Source organism: Rhinatrema bivittatum, chromosome 1, assembly GCF_901001135.1.
Source record: "Rhinatrema bivittatum chromosome 1, aRhiBiv1.1, whole genome shotgun sequence".
Classification (NCBI taxonomy): domain Eukaryota; kingdom Metazoa; phylum Chordata; class Amphibia; order Gymnophiona; family Rhinatrematidae; genus Rhinatrema; species Rhinatrema bivittatum.
In genome coordinates this window covers 253,224,848-253,244,275 of record NC_042615.1, presented here as the reverse complement: position 1 = coordinate 253,244,275, position 19,428 = coordinate 253,224,848, and the positions used below count along the sequence as shown (strand labels likewise).

Sequence of the window (19,428 nt, the reverse complement as noted above, 5' to 3'; positions counted from 1 at the left end):
TAATTTCTCCTTTTTATTCTGAGTTAATGTATTATGTTCTATATTTGCCAGTTATTTCATTTGCATAGCAAAATATGTAGTCAGGTGGTAAAGCTATTCTGGCCACAGGAGGAAAGCTATTCTGGCCACAGAAAATTGAGAAAAAATGATTGTCAAAAAATTGGGTCACCTAATCTAATGATTGCAGTGATTTGCTGTGTTTTATGAATGCAGTATAAGGATTCTAACAGGCTCTGTGATGTCTTCAGAACATTAACAGGGTAGTTTTTGCTGGTAACTTCTTGAGGATCAATACTATCTCCATGAAACTTCTGGCATATGCTCTGGAATATTGGTCCAATGGACAGCTGAAGGCACTATTCCTGGAGCATGAGGTAAAATTAACTGCTTACAATTTAACCTTTGTCTTTAACTTTGATATGAAAATGGATCAAAAATAAATGGCTCTAAAATGTTTGTTCTTTTAAATCAGAGTGGCTTAACACTAGAACAGCCGCCAGCACATTTTCATGCCAGTACAAATTTTGTAAGCCACTGTGTACATGATTACAGTGGCTTACAAATCTGACTTCTTCTCATTTATTATGACCTTTGATTTCTGAATTGAAGCCATCCCCCTCAGTTTTTGCTCAGAATGTTGTATACCCTAGGAACAGTAGCTGGCACATTTTCATGCTTGTGAATGTTTTTTTTTTTTTTTTTGCTTATCCTGATTTATCTTGTTAGGTGTGTTGACTTCTTTCTGCACTTTGACAGTTGCACAACTCCCTCTACTCCCCCTCCCCTACACCCACCCACTGCAAGGTTGCATCATCTGCTCAGTATCTTAGCTTGTCAAGCATATTTATTCCTCTTGGTTTGCTTCATCAATAAAACAGGTTGTGCCCTTGGAGTTCAGTCTCTAGTTTGAATTCCTAGACAGCAAGTTTCACAGAAGCTACAAAGCTGGCCCACACATCACAGTAGATGAACATCTCTTCCCAATGAAAGACAGGTACCAATTTTTGCAGTTCATGGCTTCTAAGCCAGGTGTGAAGTTGCAGAAAAAAAACATTGCAGATAGCAGTCAAAGCATGTCACAAGACAAATCAGGACAAAAGTAAAGAGATTCACGGGGGTTTTTTTTTTTCGATTTTCAAAATGAAATGAGATTCTGGGAAAACTGTTGGCATTTAAATTTTGTTTTGTGAAAACAACCCGAAACAAAATAGGAAATTTAGTTGTGATCTATTTTGTTTCATACTGTACATTTAGGCCCAACTTGAATTACATTGTGGATATGTACAGTACTGACAGTCAAATGATAAATTCACAGCATTTCAACCCTCTGTGATCATGTACACAGATTGTGCGAGCCTTTAAACTTCTCAATTGCATAAAAATGTGCCTGCGGCAGTTCTAGTGAAAAATATCATCAAATACCTGTATAAACACCTTTAAAATGTGAGAGAATTATTTGTATTGTAAGTAATTCTTAAGTTTTTTTAATTATAGGGCATAACACGTAGTAACACATTTTTGTGCCGATGGCCTTTCTAGGGTGTTAGCCACACCGGGGTGGCTGTCAGACTGTACCAACAAAAGTTTGAAATAGACAAAATGCAGAACTGTTGTCTGTACTTAGAACATAGCATCAATTTGTGCATCAAAAACATTTTTTTTCTTTGGTTATGGAGCTTAAAACATAGCAGCATAAAAACATGCTGGCAGCCCAACTAGGTAGTGTTAAAAAAAAAAAAAAAAAAAAAAAAAAAAAAAAAGTTGGCTTTTCTAGGGTTAAGGTGTGTATTTTTTTTTTCCTTTATGGTATCAGTACTTTATAGTAAGCACCTGTAAGACTATTGGAAAACATCTTACTGTATAGTTCTTCCAAAAAACACCAATATTTGCATTTATCATGTTGCAGTATGTTTATTTGTAGAGCATTATTTGTTGGCATATACAGTGCCCAAGAGAAAGAAACTTGTTATGTAGTCTACTGTTATGTGTAAAGCATTTTCACAGTATTCAGACAGGTTAATCTATGATCAGTGGGTTATGCACCTTGACCAGCAGTTGAAGACAGAGCAAATCTGATGTCACGGTATATATACCCCAGCACTGACAGCCTGTCAGTATTCTCGGTCTCCAGCAGATGATGGAAGTGCATCTCCCTACTGGGCATTGCTTTTTAAAAAAAAAAATGAGGGAGAAAGGGAGATAATCACGTACCGCTTCTCCTGAGGTGATACTTTGTTGTCCTTCCCTCAGTCAAGTTCTCCTGAGGTGATATCTCATGATCCCTCCCTCAGTCAAGTGCCTCGGTCCGGAAGCCGGTTTTCCAGCGTAGACTTAACTGCTAGAAGAGAATTAGCTGAGAGGCTTGCGGTTCCAAGAAGCCGAGTGTGGCAGTGAAGGCATTAGCCCTCTCCCCCCGCAGCTGGAGACAGATTCTATTCTCGGCCAGGTAGGGGATGTAAAATAGAAAAACGAAATTCATACCATAGGGTAATATTAGGCATTCCCCTCGTCTGGTCTCTGAGCCTAGGCATGTTAACCCGACGTTCATTCCCGCCTCTGTGAGGGGTTTGGGGGAATTGTGGCAGTTTTGGTGAGTTGAGGGGCCTAGCCAAAAGGCTGCTCGCTCTCAGGCTTGTCTGAGATGTTGTGTGGTAGGCTGTGGCAGCATTCGTGCCCCGCCTCCTGTGCAAGTCTACTGCCAAACAGTGACTGATTTCGGTTCACTCCTGCATGTCCAGGTTTGGCGTCATTCTGGACCTTGTGGATTGGGCATCCGTAGTTTGGGTGTTCCTTGCAACCTAGTGCTTAAGCTCTTTATCATATAGAAGGCAGTCCCTTTCATAACCAACTGCATCCTAACATACAAATATCCCACGCCCGAGATCTTGGAGTCATAATAGATAGTCACCTGAACTTAAAGCAATCTATAAAACATACCACAAGGGAGTGCTTCTACAAGCTATAAGTACTCTCAAATCTCAAACCGCTCCTATTCCACCACGATTTCAGATCTGTCCTTCAAGCCATTCTTTTCTCCAAAATAGACTCCTGCAATTCTATCTTACAAGGTCTACTGGCTTCTACTATAAAACCGCTCCAGTTGCTCCAAAATGCAGCGGCGAGAATTTTAACAAATACTAATCGGAGAGCGCATATCTCACCCATTCTAAAAGATCTTCACTGGCTCCCAGTAAACTTCAGGATCCTTCATAAATCACTGACAATTATCCACAAAAATATTCACCATCAGACCCCATTAGATCTTTCACACCCTCTCAAACTGCACTCGACGACCAGACCCTTAAGAGATGCCTACAAGGGATCCTTACATGTTCCACCAATCAAAATTGTACACCATTCAAATTTCAGACAGGACTTTTTCTATCACAGGGCCCTCCATCTGGAACGCCATGCCTCCGGACCTCAGGCAGGAAACTTGTCGTCTACTAACTTTCAAACAGAAACTAAAGACATGGCTATTCTGCAGACCCTTCCCCACCACTAGCCCAACAGCCTGATTTAGAACTATCATATCGCTTATGTAAATAAACAAACGCTAATCATGTTCACAAGTCATCATGAGGTCGGCTCCTTGCCTCCCTCCCATATTCTATTGTATATAATAATTTATCTTCATTCTCCCCCTCTTTTTTTCCTTCTCCCAGTTAAGGCATCCTTGTTATAATGTAACTTTATGCTCCTCTAAATTGGCACTTGTTAATTGGTTGGTTATAGTTATGCTTAGTTCAATGTAAACCGAGTTGATTTGATTTGTATCAAGAAAGTCGGTATATAAAAGCCTTAAATAAATAAATATAGGCATCCCATACTTGGGCGTCCTGTCCAGATTTGCCTTGTACAGGATGCACAGTTAGATTCACAATTGTTGGATGCTTGTTTATAAGCGTGCTGCTAGTGGATGTCTTTTCCATGGCACCAGTATTAAAGAATCCGAAGTGCCTTGTGATTTGCACTGTTGGCCATATTCTGGCATCACAGCAAAGTATCCTTTCTAATTTTGTCAGCACTGCCTGGAGGTTCAGGGAGAATTCTCTCACGCAGATTTGGCTGAGCCTGACCCTTCCCAGCAGCATGCGGGAATGGGATCGGAGGGGGATCTGTCAGATGTTTTGCCTGGTTTTGAGGCTCCCCTATCTGGAATTTCAACAGGGGAGAACTTCTCAGTGGGCACCTCTGATGCCCCTGGTTTTTAGTACGGATTCTTTCACCTTTTTTCTTGGGTGGAATTTTTTTCAAGGCCTGTAGTCCCTTCTAATGTTTGGCAGAAACTGCCAAATCTGGAAGTTCAGGATTGCAGGCTGCAGAATCCCGCAAGTCTGAAATGGATAAGCGTTGGAGTATAACTTGGCCTGCTGCTGTTTCCAATGATAGGGCTCCTGCTGGCTCTGACCAGTTAGCCTGATTTCAGTACCAGGAAAAATAGTGGAAAGTGTTCTAAATATCAAAATCACAGAACATATAGAAAACATGGTTTAATGGAACAAAGTCAGCATGGCTTTACCCAGGGCAAGTCTTGCCTCACAAATATGCATCACATTTTTGAAGGGTTAATAAACATGTGGGTAAAGGTGAACCGGTAGATGTAGTGTATTTGGATTTTCAGAAGGCAATTGACAAAGTTCCTCATGAGAGGCTTCTAGGAAAAGTAAAAAGTCATGGAATAGGTGGCAATGTCCTTTTGTGGATTACAAACTGGCTAAAAGGCAGGGAACAGAGTAAGATTAAATGGACAATTTTCTCAGTGGAGGGGAGTGGGCAATGGAGTGCCTCAGGGATCTGTACTGGGACCCGTGCTTTTCAATATATTTATAAATGATCTGGAAAGGAATACGATGAGTGAGGTAATCAAATTTGCAGATAATACAAAATTATTCAAAGTAGTTAAATCACAAGCGGATTGTGATAAATTATAGGAAGACCTTGTGAGACTGGAAAATTGGGCATCCAAAATGGCAGATGAAATTTAATATGGATAAGTACAAGGTGATGCATATAGGGAAAAATACCCCTTGCTATAGTTAAACAATATTAGGAGCTACCACTCAAGAAAGATCTAGGCATCATAGTGATAACACATTGAAATAGTCAGTTAAGTGTGCTGTGGCAGTCAAAAAAGCAAACAGAATTTTGGGAATTATTAGAAAGGGAATGGTGACTAAAATGGAAAATGTCATGATGCCTCTGTATCGCTCCATGGTGAGACCGCATCTGTGTACAATTCTGGTCACTGCATCTCAAAGATATAGTTGCGATGGAGAAGGTACAGAGAAGGGCGACAAAAATAAGAGGATGGAATAGCTCCCCTATGAGGAAAGACTAAAGAGGTTAAGACTGTTCAGTTTGGAGAAGACGGCTGAGGGGGGGATATGATAGAGGTGTTTAAAATCATGAGAGGTCTAGAACGGGTAAATGTGAATCGGTTATTTACTCTTTCGGATAATAGAAGGACTAGTGGTTACTCTATGAAGTTAGCATGTGGCACATTTAAAACTAATTGGAGAAAATTCTTTTTCACTCAACCCATAATTAAACTCTGGAATTTGTTGCCAGAGGATGTGGTTAATGCAGTTAGTGTAGCTGGGTTTAAAAAAGGATTGGATAAGTTCTTGGAGGAGAAGTCCATTACTTGCTATTAATTAAGTTGACTTAGAAAATAGCCACTGCTATTACTAGGATCAATAGCATGGGATAGACTTAGTGTTTGGGTACTTGCCAGGTTCTTATGCCTGGATTGGCCACTGTTGGAAACAGGATGCTGGGCTTGATGGACCCTTGGTCTGACCCTGTATGGCATGTTCTTATGATGAGGGAGATCAGAGAAATCCCTCCAGGTTTGGAGTCTTATAGATGGGTTTCTGGCTCTGATCTCCCAGACACTGACGATGCTGGAAGTGCTGGGTATTGGTTCCCTGTCTGAGCCAAAGAATAATCCTGTTTTAGAGCCTTTAAAGTTAGTTTCCAGAGCACCCCATTCAAGGGTGACGAGCCTTGGTAAGGCTGTACCCCCTGGATCTGACAGCAAGAGATAGCAGTTGCGTTTTATGTAAATGGATGCACTGGTTGTGAAGTCTCAAGTGAATGCCCTTTCCTGCAGAAGGGGGGAGAAGCATCAGAGAATACACAAAATAGTATAGTTGAGGCTATCATTACACAGACCTTGTTCTGGTGGCAATTAGTTGCAATTATCCTCTTGCTGCTCCCTGATGGCTTGCGCTGGTTTGCTTCTGACTCAGGAAGTCAATGAGTCTAGTTTGGATACCAGGGCAGTGATGAAAATAGCTGCCGCCTTTTTAGCAGATGCGGGCTGTACCTTGGTCTGCTAGAGGGATGGCTTTTTTGTTAGCAGCCGGCCACATGTCTGCTGTTGCTGAGATTTGGTTGCTCCTGCCGGAGGCCTGCATTCAGAAATGGATAGCACAGGTGTGTGGCTATTGACGGAAGCAATTCGCTCGGTGGTATGGTCTTACCTGCAGATGTTCAGTTGATGGTAGCCACCCTAGAAGTTGTTCCGTGTGCAAGGGTGCATATGCGTCCTCTTCAGCGCACACTGCTTGCACGATGGAGTCCGTAGTCAGAACCTCTCGATATGGCTTAACTTAGTCTTCCACAGCTCCCATAGACTGTTTTCATACTGTTGACATCCAGAACCTATGCTCATGTTTTTACTCATCAATAAGAAATTTCTCCCTCCTCCACGAACAACCTTCCTTCCCCCTCCCACCCCATTAGCAAACTTCCCTCCCCATGCGCTAGTTTCGCTGTAATAGTGCATACTGCTACTCTTCCTAGTTATGTTATGTTATATTATCCAAGTTGTTCACTCCCTTGTTCATTGTAAGACATATGTTGTCATTGTTTTCTACTTGTTATAATGTAAACCGGAGTAATAAGTAATTCTGTTACCTGAACTTCGGTATAAAAAAAAATAAATTATATATATATATATATATATATATATATATATGGCTTCAGTTACCGATGAAGATTAGGTATCCAAATGCAGTGGTGGCTGAAAGCAGATCATTTAAGGAAGGTCATTTCCCTACGAACACCAGACTGACTGGTTCTCACAACAGATGCGAGCCTCCAGGGTTGGGAGGCTAACTGTCAGGAGTTGATGGCATAGGGGCACTGAACTGCAGAGGCATCTTTCTGGAGTATCAATCATCTGGAAGCATGTGCCATTCATTTCACATACTTGCGGTTCGTTGACTGCTGGCAGGGTCAAGCACTTCTAATGTCAGAAACTGCAACAGTGGCTTGCATCAATCACCAAGAGCTGGCAAGTGTCGCAGGAAATAGTCCAGCTCTTGGAATGGGCAGACGTACATCTTCTGGAAATCTCTGCCTCCCATATTGTGGGAAAAGATAATGCAAGAGCCGATTTTTCAGCAGACAGTCTGGAACCAGAAGAATGGGAATTGTCAGATGAAGCATTCTAGCTCATAGTGGGCTGCTGGCGCTTACCATTTATAGACTTGTTGGCCACATCGTTCAATGTTGAAGGTTCCTCCCCTTTTTCAGTCACAAGGGATATCTGAATTCCTTGCGTATCGACACTCTGAAGCAGAAGTGGCCAGAAGACCAGCTTTGGTATGCTTTTCCCCCTACCCATGTTGGGCAGAGTGACTTGGAAGATCAAAGGACACACTGGACTGGTGGTTTCAGATTGGCCCAGGAGGCTGTGGTATGCAGATTTGTGGAGATTCCTGGTGGACTTTCCAGTTACCAGTCCATAGGGATCTACTACGACATGAATCTATTCTTCATGTAGATCCATCTTTATTTTTTCTTTCGGTATGGTTCTTCAAAGGGCTCGGTTGCTGAAACGTGGAATCCCCACTTCTGTGATTTCCACCTTGCTTCAAGCACAAAAGTTCTCCTCTTTAGATTGTTCTGCTTTGTAGAGTTTTTGAGGCTTGGTATGAGGAAGATCCTGCTCACTTTGGAATTGTCACTGGATGGGTCATTTAAGGGTTTGGCCCTTAAATTCTTGAAGCTGCAGGTGACAGCTCTTGTCTGTTTTCAAGGGCCAGGTGAATGGCCGACCCTTGTCAGTCCATGATGACGTGGCCTGGTTTTGTAGGGGGTGAGGCTTCTTCGTCCTCCCTTGCTTGGTTGCTGGTGCCATCATGGAGTCTTAATCTGGTTCTAGAATTTTGGCAGATTTTCACATTGTGGCCACTGTGTAGCTTCTTCCGGAGGTTAGATTCTTGAAGACTGTTTCTTGTGGTGAATTGTTCTGTATGTCTGGTCCAAGCTGTGGGCTCTTTTTGCCAGGAACCGTTCCTGCAGGTAGGGCAGATAGATTTCCCTGCCAGTGATGGACAGGGAGAGAGATGTGGATGAATTTCATCTATTGTGGACCTTGGAAATCAAGAGACATCTGATGTGGTATTGGAGGTTACTAAAACCTCTCAGACTGCCCACCTGTTTGTTCTCAACGGTGGAGATAAACAGGGTTAGTTGGCATAGTGGGCTACGTTAACCTGTAGGATTAAGAAGTTAACACAGCCACGTAAGTGGATGCTGAGTAGCCATTGCCTAAACAGGTTCGGGCTTATTTCACTATAGCTCAGGCAGTGTTGTATCAAGATTTGCCGAGCTGCGACATGCTCCTTCGTACATGCTTTTTCCAGATATTACTACCTGATTGTGCAGGCCTAGAAGGACGCAGCCTCTGTGCCTTCAGTGTGTGTTTGGCCTGTGGGCAGCCTCCTCCCCTGTTCAGGAGTAATTTTGGTATATCTCACTGTTCTTATTAGCCTGTCTGAATGCTGAGAAATTAATATTTACCTGATAAGTTCCTTTTCTCATGTGAAGATAGGTTAATCCACCTTCCTGCCCTTGGCTGCCAGTTTGTGGTTCTGTAGTTGTCTTGAGTGGCTGTGTCTCCAAGAATAACTGGTCAGTTTTAGTCCCTAGATTAGTGGTTGCCCTTGTTTGTGCTCAGTGTTTCCTGTTGACTGAGTACTTGAGTAGTTGTGTGTTAAAAGGTTATAATCAAGTGTTAGTTTGTCCACAGTTGGCTTTTGCAGAAAATAAATGGGGCTGATGTCGGTGCTGGGGTGTATGTATATGTGATGTACATGTGATGTCAGGTTTGCTCCATCTCTGATCATCTAGCAATCTGAAGAAGGCGATAGCTAAAGCCAGAAGCATGCTGGGCTGCATAAAGAGAGGAATAACCAGTAAGAAAAAGGTGATAATCCCCTTGTACAGGTCATTGGTGGATTGTGTTCAGTTCAGTTCAAAAGGGTCAGGTACAGGATTGAGCCGGTCCAGAGATCTCAATCAATTGACTTATGAGGAGAGATTGAAGATCTTAAAATATGTATACCCTGGAAGAGGAAGTGCAGGGAAGGGGGGGATATGATACAGAACTTCAGATACCTGAAAGGTTTTAATGATGTGCAATGCACAAACCTTTTCCATTGGAAAGAAATCGGTAGAACTAGGGGTTATGTAACAAAACTCCAGGCAGGGCAACTCAGAACCAACGTCAGGAAATATTTCTTCACGGAGAAGGAGGTGGATGCCTGGAATGCCCTTCAGGAGGGAGGTAGTGAAGACAAAATCAGTGAAAGATTTCAAAAAGGCATGGGATAAACACTGTGTATCCCTAAAGGTGTTAGAGGATGGAAATGAAGAGAAGAGTGCATGGGGGTAACTTGCTGATGTGACGGTTACTACCCGTAACCAATAAGCCTGATACTTCTGATGCAACTCCAACATTGCTCTTGAGTCCATTTTCCTGTTCCCTTTTGCCATTGAAGCAGACCTCAACTAGCAAGGGCCCTGCCTTTGAAGGTTTCGGAAACTAAATATGGAGGTGACTTGTATGACACGGCAGATGCTAACATAAGCTTGCTGGGCAGACTGGTTGGCCCGATTGGTCCTTTTCTGCCATCATTGTCTGTTTCTATGTTTCCATCTGCTGGTAGAGGTGCATAACCCACTGGTCATGGATTAACCTGTCTTCACTAGAGATAAAAGAAATTTATCAGGTAGGTAGTAATTTCTCTGTATCAAGAGACAGAAGATATTAACTTGCCCAAAAGAGCAGAGTCAGGTAGTGAAGATGTGGAGAATAGATTGTGATGGTTGCAACTTTGTGAGTAGAGGAAACAAAGTTCTTGAATACTCAGCGGAGTTAATACATTTTTAAGTGTAATTCCAAGGTAAAAGGGGTGGTACTTTGAAAAGCGGGTTGTTCCAGAGGTAAAGTCTGGCAGGAATGAATCCTGTAGGGTGAAGGGAGAGAGGAAAGCTGAGAGATGAGACACAGCTTTGGCATTCAGAGTTTTAAAATAGTTGAAAAGTTTGGATTGAGTATGGAAGAAGGTGAAGTAGTAGACTTGAAAAGAACAGATTTATAAAATCTTATAAATTTTATATCATTGCTTTTTCCTAGATTTATTTCTTTAAACTTATTTTTTTCACTTTTGCCCTTTCCAAGAGAGTTCAGGACAATGAAAATCAGTAATACAAACCGATTACATAAATGGAAAATTACAACAAAACCTATAATCCAAAGAATATATATATCAACAAATCAAAATGAACAATCATAAAAATCTCTAATAAAACTAAGATCGCCAGGTATCTAGATCCAATAATACTAGTGTTTTTTAGGCTTATTAAATATGTGAAATAAATAATGCATTTTATGTTGACTGCATGCAGATAGTATTTTCACCATTTTACCTTTATTTTCATTTGGATAGCTTTTATATTACAGCACATTTATTTCTATTTTTGTTTTTTTAAAAATGAACATAAAAATTTGAGTAGTTTCTAGCATCCTCACAGAAGATTGCTTTGTATCTACAGTAGATAGAGGGAGGGGTTAAGGGAGTCAGGAAGGATGGGAACAGGGCTAAGTTGATAAAATGCAAGTTTTCGGATTATTTAATGACCTATGTTGTGTTATGCTAGCTTGGAAATGTCACATTATATGGTGGAACTGGAGATTGTTACTAGATATAACTGTTCTTAAAATTTATTAAATACGGTATTTAAAGATGAACATAAATACTTATAAGCCACAGTTCTTAGATTACTGTTTGTAACATGTCCAGCAAAAGCTAAGGTATGAGAGAGCACAATACTTTGTAGATAAAATTACCCATTTATATCAATCAGCTAATTGTTTTGAAAACAACCTGAAATGAAATAGGATATTTTATTGCCATTTCCTATTGTTTCTCCCAAATACACATTCCTAGATGATAGTGCACAACTCAAGGATGCAGTAATATTGCTCAATGATCTAAAATCAGCCAATAATCTGATCTCCGATGTTCTACTCTTGGGGGAGTTCTGTGCACAAAATTTTAAAATTCTGCAGAATTCTGCATACTTTATATTGGTCAAAATAACAATATACATCATGGTCTTTGAGTAATTAACTTAAAATGTAATACAAAAAAAGTATTATTCAGATGCAGAGTTGTAAATATTTTGAGTAGAATTCCCCTAGAAGTACACTGTAAGAATCCCTTCCTCCCTGGCCAAACCCTTTTCACTCTGCCCTGTCAGGCTCTAACTTCTCCAGTCTACACTATCTCTCTCCTCTCCCTCCAGGCTTGACCCCTTTCACTATCTCCCTCCCCCCCCCCCCCCCCAGCTCTCCATTCCTAGAATTTGACCACTTTCTCATAAGCCTTTCACACAGGCTCCCTCTGCCCCATTCTCTCATACACACATACCCTCCCAAGGCTCCCTCCCTCTCTCACTCACACACACACGCACATATACGTACTCACACAGGCTCCCTCCCTCGTGCACGCGCTCTCTCAAGGCCTCATCGATGTTGTGAGCCATTCACTGCTACTCAGCTGCAAGTAGGATGGGCTCCACACATGTCCCACCAGCACCTCACTCATCTTCAACTGTGAGTGAGGTCTGCTTGTGACCTGTTATGCCTGCCTCCCATGTCTGCCGCGAGCAAATGAGCTCTGCTTGCAGCCTGCCAAACATCTTAAAATTCTGAGCAAAATATGAAAATTCTGCAGGAGCGAAATTCTGCACCATGCAGTAAGTAGCGTAGAACTCCCCCAGGAGTAATGTTCGGAGTTATAAACAGATATTAATTTATGAAGTATGACTCAGCTTATTGAAAAATGTGTGTTAGAACAGTTAACATTTTAGTTAGTAGTATTAGATCCAGAAAATGTGGATTCTAGGTGCACCATGGAACTGAAACATTAATGATGTTTGTAACTGACTCATTGTTGATGAAGTTGGATAAGGGTGGTTCGGTTTGTGTTTTTAGATTTGGCCTTCAGCACTTGACACAGTTTTACAAAATATTTGTTAAGGAGACTTTGTTCTTGAGGCCCGGGGACCTCTTATTACAATGGCTTACACCTTATCTTGCTGGATGTATATTTCATGTGCAAGGGAATGTTGCATCAGAGACTGGATCTCTAAAAGTGGGGGTCCCCCAGGGATTGGCTCTTTCGGCTCCATTGTTAATGTTGTTTTGGCCCAGTTAGGTCAACTCATTAGAATGCTAGGATTCAACTCGTTAGAATGCTAGGATTCAAGTTTAAGTATTATGTTGATGATCAGCTTATTTCCTGATGAATCCTTCTGTGATGGATATAAATGGGCAAATATGTTGTCTGAGGAAGGTTGAAGAATGCATGATTTCAAATAAGATGGTTTTGAACGTTGCCAAGACAGAGATGCTTTGGGTTAAGACAAATTGTCAATGGAAGATGCGCCTACTATTTGGATTGATGGAAAGGTTGTTCACTTACAAACTGAAGTGAAGGATTTAGGGATTATCTTTAGATATTGATTTATTCTTCAAACCCCAGTTAAAGAAAAATCATGAAATCTGTAATTTAAAATACACAAGTAGTACAGTATTTTTTGAACAGTTGTGCAAAGTTTAGTACTCCTAACACTGGATTATTGTAATATTTATAATGGACTGCCTCAAAAATTAGCCAGTGAATTACAAATTATATAAAATTTGGCAGTGAGATTAATTGAAGGTATTTCGACAAGAGCCTGTATTACACCAGTTTTGGCAAAATTGCATTGATTACCCATCCTGCAAAGAGTTAACTTTAAGTATCTTATGATGGTGTTTAAAGCTCAGTTAGAATCTGGAACAAGTTATTTAAGTGAATTGCTGGTCCCCCTTCATGCCAGGGGAACAAGTCTTGACTGTTCTCTCAATAAATGCTTGAGTGCCCAAAATAAGGTGTTTTCTGTGCTGGGGCTGACCTTTTGGAATAGCCTTCCAGGGGTGCTACGTAAGGAAAGTGATTAAAAAAAAAGAAAAGATCCTGAAGGGAGATGAAAACATTTTTTACAAGAAGCTTTTTCTGATTGAAGTGATGTTAGGTGATTTCTTTTTTAGTCATGAATATGTGCAGAGTGATTTTTGTGTTTTGTTTTTTTAATATTGAATTGTGGTGATGTACATTATTTTATGATTAAAATTATTTTTATCATTGTTTTAAATGATTATGTAAGTAATTTTTGTTGTACTCTGCATCAAACAGCATTGCTGAGAGATAGTGGAATATAAATTTTACAAATACAAATGTATTTTGTTTTCAAGGGTTATTTTGGAGCAGTGGGAGCTCTCCTGGAGCTTTTGAAAACTTCCTTTCCTTCCTGACTCTGTAGAAGCTGGACCTGCACAGCATGGAAACCTTTTCTGTTCTCCTAGAAACATGCCAGACCTTAAATTGTCTTCACTTGCTAGAGATTTTTGTTTGAAGAGGGCATGTACACAAGGTGATGAAATGGGGAAAGACATAGCTATTTGTATAAACCTTATTTGTTTTGTTTGGGAGTCTAATCTGAAAAAAAGATAGGTAACAACATGGTGCTAGCCAAGAAAATGTAATGTAGCAATTGGTCTCCAACATAGCTACTTTGATGTCACATGGAAGTAGATAGAAGATGGTGTTCTGCTGACCAGCACTGTTCTTGCTTATGGTGGCTGCCCATTAGTTTTATTCATAGCAAAAGGCATAACTTATGCATTTTCTGTTTGGTATATGGTACAATTTCATTTTCATGAAAAAAAAAAAAGTTAAAGTAACAGCTGCTGCTGTTTTGGTTTGACTGTCCCAGTGCCTTTATAATGTCGTCGGCTGCATTAGAAGCCCTGGATTCTGCGGTCACATCTGATAGGCCAGATGTAGCCTGTTAAATTTACTGTATTCTGATTTCACAACAGTGCGCTTGAAGTTCTAAAAGCAGTCAATTTGTCATTTTTCTTTGAAATTTGAGTTCTAATGTACAAATTATTATGTGATGGTTATGGAGCTGTCATATGACACATTTGCAGTTATATATTCATATCTAGGATTTGTATTAAGGAAACTAATAGAAGAATAAGGTAGAGATGAAATCTTTTACCAAGCTAATTAATTTCAGATGCAAACTTTCAGGAATTTTTTGGCAGCTGTTCATAATTACATTTAAACCTTATTGAAGAGTGTACATAGTATGTGTGTTTCATACCAATATAAGTTCAGTAACCATCATATAGAAACATTTTCATTAGCTGTGAAACAAACTTCTAGAAAGCATTTTGTGTAAATATATTTTGTATAAAATAGATGAGCAAAATGGAGCATTGTAATTTTGTCATACAGCATCATGTGACTGTTGAAATTATTCAATGTATAACATACATATCATGTGGCTGCAACAGTGCAAGACAGCTTTAATGGTGCTAAATGACAAAATAGTTGCTTTAGAAATGTAAGTGCAATACATTTTGTTCTTGGGACAGTGTATAAATGTGTGACGCACACGGTGAAGGATAAAGGATTTTGCTGCATTTCCAGGGTATACCCAGTGCATGTGATAAAAAAAATTATTATTATTTTTTTTTTAAATACATACCCTTTTCATGGCTATGCTTTTTCCTGTTTCCAGAGCTTTCAGCACTGCTCTAGAACTAGAATACAGGGATGTAGTAGATCAGTGTTTCTCAAGCAGGTCCTGGAGTATTCCCTATCTAGCCTGATAGACTTGCATGGAATGGAAATCCTAAAAGCTAAGCTGGCTAGGGGTTATTCAGAACTGTTTTAAGAAATACTGCAGTAGACAGTGTCTGGGCAGTACCTTGTAACTGATATCGCCCTGTCAATAGTTTTTCGAAGTGGTCGACAAGATTACAGATTTATTGCAAGTTGCACAATGGAGACTTAAAACTGCCATAAAATATATAATTGCCTGTTTTTAGGTAAAGGTTTTATTTGTACTACTCACTTGTAAGAAAGGCCTCCATAAATAACACATGATTTTGCTACTTGATTTAAAAACTTGCTTGTTACTCATAAGTGAACATCAAAACCTATATTTTATGGGCTCCTCTTATGTTTTTACTAAGTATTTACATTGGTTCAATAGAATTTACTGAGTTTTTGGATGCTGCATACCAGTGTGAATAATAGACTACAGTTATATAAATATATTGCATTGTCGAGGGTTATTATATTAACATTTTGCTATGCTCTGGCTGTTTTTTGACAAAGTCATTAATTTATATTATATTTTCTAGTCTTTTGATGCAGTAGTGCATCCCAGTAAGATGTCATTGTGCATTAATTGTAATACCTTATTTTTAAATGAGTATTGCAGTGTATTTGACCTTCATTTGGTGAGCCAGAAACACACACTTTTCTTTTAAAGAATTATAATTTTATTTTTGCAATCTTTTGAATTAAAAAAAAAAAAAAAGGGACCCTTTAATGAATTGACTCATTCTGTTTTCTTTCTTTTAAGTTTTCTCTTATGTGATCACAAATGTAGATTTTTGCATGAGGATAGTTAAGGTAAATCAAACATTGCTTTTTGCTGGTTTACTTTCTCAGGGTTTTTCTTTTGTGTATGCCTAGCAATCAGATGACTTGGGTACTTGCAACAACATAGTCTGAGCCAACTATTAAACTTAGTCAAATTTTCTGTTTTTCGTAAGTTATGTTGGTCAAACTTAAGATGAAATGGTGACTAGCATGCAGTATGAGGTTATGGTTGGAACTCCACAAAGAGTGGTGTTTCCACACTAGATTTTAAAGCATTTCGAATACAATCCTAGCTAAAGCGGAATGGCTTACATTTCTATCAGCCAGTTACTCAACTCTAGTCTGTATATCATAAAGGAAATGACTGTGAGAAAACCATATCCATGATAGAAATAATTATGCAAGGATGTTTTGTTTGATCTTGCAGTTCAAAATATTCAATTTATTTTTTTTTTATTTTAAACTTATAGTAATCTCTCTAGTGATACCAAGACACAAAATTTTAGAACAAAGATGTACTTCATCGGTAGCAATGTTTCAGAAGTACTTGTGGCACGTTTGTTCCCTGTATCGAGCAGAATGTTTGTAAACAGTAATACCTTGGAAAAGACTGGTGGTCCAATAGGTGAGAGAGTGTGAGGGTATCCACCTAGTCAAGCTATCCCTAATGAATATACATGAAGTATATTTTTATGCTCTGCTTCCAATGTATGTGTGAATATTCATTATGGAAAACCAAATTAGTTAAGAAGGGCCCTAGGATTGGTTTCAGCACCACAGTTGTAAAGAACCAGCAAACAAAGATGTAGTATGAGTTTTTGAGACTTTACAGATCTCAAAGGCTATACTACAATATCTCTTCTATTGATCCTACAAAGGATATTGCTACTATAGACTCCAATTTTCTCCAGAACCAATATGGCTACTGGAGCTTGGTATACATTGTGTACAAATTTTACTTTGAAGAATTTTAGATAGCTTACAAACTGCTTCAGTGCAGTGTTGCTAATTGTCTGAGTAACTGTTTCTGAAGTGTCACAGGTTGCCCTTTTTCACACTACATCTGGTTGAACTGTATTTGCTCTGATGCCATTAATAAAACATATAGCATAAACCTATTTGATACCATTCCATGTTAAGTCGTTTCTACTGCAAATCCAAATATAACTGTTGCTAGAGACTGAGAAATTGCAGGGGAGCTGCCTTAAGGACTTCTGAAACTTGGCACAATGCTTGATTGGTATGCTTTTCTTTTTAAATGTATGTATTATTAAAATGCTCTTGCAAAATGTTTGCTAAATTTTATATGAACACTGCATAATGTTTTATCTTGGATACATATGTGGCTGAATATGTCAAAGGGTGGAGATAATGGTAGACCTCCATCACAATGCCTTGTTTTACAAATGCATTTATTTAACATTCTTTCTATGTTGAAGGACCCTCTTCTTGAATCTCACAGTGAGTGGGTCCTTGTAGGTAACGGACCTATGATCTACAGTTGCAAAATGCAATAAGTCAAATTTGATATTGATGTAAAATTTGGACTATTCAGATTTGTGACTCTGTCAAGGAAGAAATTCCATTATTGATGGAAATATTTTTAAAATTTAGGGGTTTTTTTTGGTTAGCTAACCCAAGATTCTATTCAGTATAAGATGTTACTGACTAATACTGCCAGTGGTTGATATTTCCCAATACAATATCAGCACTCAAACACCATGAAAGGTAGTACCATTAAAAAAAAAAAAAAAAAGTCCTCCTTAGATTACTATTCTAACTTTTTATGGTGGTTTCTTTCCATGATTAAAAAGTGATCTGAGAAATAATTTTAACATTAGCATTGGTTTCTAATTTTAATTTGATTAAATGTAGGTATACATGTATAATCCAAGAAGCAAAAAAGGAGCGCTACTGCACGCAATCAATCAAAACAGGCAAATGTGCAGAAGAATTCAATGTCCACACACGATTTGGAACGAGAAGAGTTATTTTAAACGGCAAACTCCACAGTGTTATACAATGCGACAGTTCAAGAAGGGGTCCCCCCGGACCCGTGTTTCGCTGCGAGGCTGCATCAGGAGGGACAACGCAATATTTTATTTTTTCTGTAGACGTTTTCACGAAAGGCGTCACGGCAAAACACGAGTCCAGGGGGACCCCTTCTTGAACTGTCGCATTGTATAACACCTGTGGAGTTTGCCATTTAAAATAACTCTTCTCGTTACAAGTTGTGTGTGGACATTGAATTCTTCTGCACATTTGCCTGTTTGTTTTGTTATACATGTATAGCCATTCTACATTATACAGTTTTTCTAAATACTGGAGCATATGTTAATTTGGTCATTATTTGATACTAGCTAGCTTTTCTAAGATGCTGTAAGGAAGCTTTGTCAGAAGTAAAAGGTAAGTGGTTTAAGTAGTAAGGGCTACTTAGGGGTGTTTTTTTCCCAATTTGTCCTGGGGAAAATAAACTTAACATATCTAGCCCTAAGGTAGTCATGATGGAAAAAGATTGCCACTATTTAATGCTTTTAGATTTTTGTTTTTCATTGGTATTTGGAAATAGATGTTGCGATGTTAAGAGAGTTATGGACTCTTTTCTACAAGATTCTTGAGCTGTGTGGTATTTAGTATTTTTGTTCCGTAAAAAAGTGTGAACAGGCTTGGATGGCGATTCATTCATACTGGTATGTGCCTTGCAGAGACTTCTGTGCATACTTTGCTGCATGCTGTTGAATTCTGCAGAAGAGGCCTATGGAGGAAATCTTCAGAAGGATTTATGTGCATAAAAATAGCATATATCATAGCAAATTTCAAAAGCCCATTTACACATGCAACATCTTTTGACAATTCAGCCCTGTGGATTGAATTTTCAAAGTTACATGTATAAAAGTAGCAATTTTCAAAAGTCCATTTCTGTGCATAAAACCTTTGGAAAATTATCCTAATGTGGATAGGTGTTCTCTTTTGCACAAGAAAAAATCGATAACAGTACTGATAGTTTTTGCATAGTAAACTGACCTAATTCAGGTTTTTTGCTGATTTTTCTTCTGTGAAGTAGGACTATGATGTAAAATATATGGGCTCTGATGTTCAGCAGAATCCTTCATCCAATGCTTCCACACAATTGCCTATCTTCAGAAGACAAATTTTTATTCTTTTTAACAGGGCCTAAATTTTTTATTTTGATGCTTTTGTAATGTTTTTTCACTTACTCAAATATAATGTTCTTATCCTGTAAATGCACTGTACTTTTCTCTTTAACAAAAATAAATATTTTTGTACATTCTGTATTCTTCCCTTGTTTTTGCTAATCGCTCAACTTGAAAGGATAAGTGTTTAAAAAAAATAAAGTTTACTAAATATTAAAAAAAAAATGTGAAACAAAGACCAATGATTATAAAGGTTAAATAAGACTACATACGATGTTATTCATGTAGTAATAGGTATTTTATACCTTTGAAGAAGTGAGAGCATATACACACAACAAAAATTTCTCTCATAATGAGGTCTGGTCTCACAAACACACAAAAAAACATTTCCAGGCTATAGATGTTCTATTGGTTAAATATTTGTGTTATGACATTAGTAATGGTTAAACTTCTCTGTGTAAAGA

At 38.8% G+C, this 19,428-nt stretch overlaps 1 protein-coding gene across 4 annotated transcripts in view; it reads left to right on the top strand.

The window, feature by feature from the left end:
• PANK2 (pantothenate kinase 2) overlaps nucleotides 1-19,101 on the top strand; it is a 96,856-nt gene extending 77,755 nt beyond the window's left edge. For all 4 annotated transcript variants that reach the window (XM_029593551.1, XM_029593543.1, XM_029593556.1 and 1 more), the window contains 2 exons: nucleotides 249-374; nucleotides 13,604-19,101. In XM_029593551.1, coding sequence (XP_029449411.1) covers nucleotides 249-374; nucleotides 13,604-13,663 — 186 coding nt within the window. In that variant the 3' untranslated portion in view covers nucleotides 13,664-19,101. The remainder of the gene's footprint in view (nucleotides 1-248; nucleotides 375-13,603) is intronic.
• The last annotated feature ends 327 nt before the right edge of the window (nucleotides 19,102-19,428 follow it).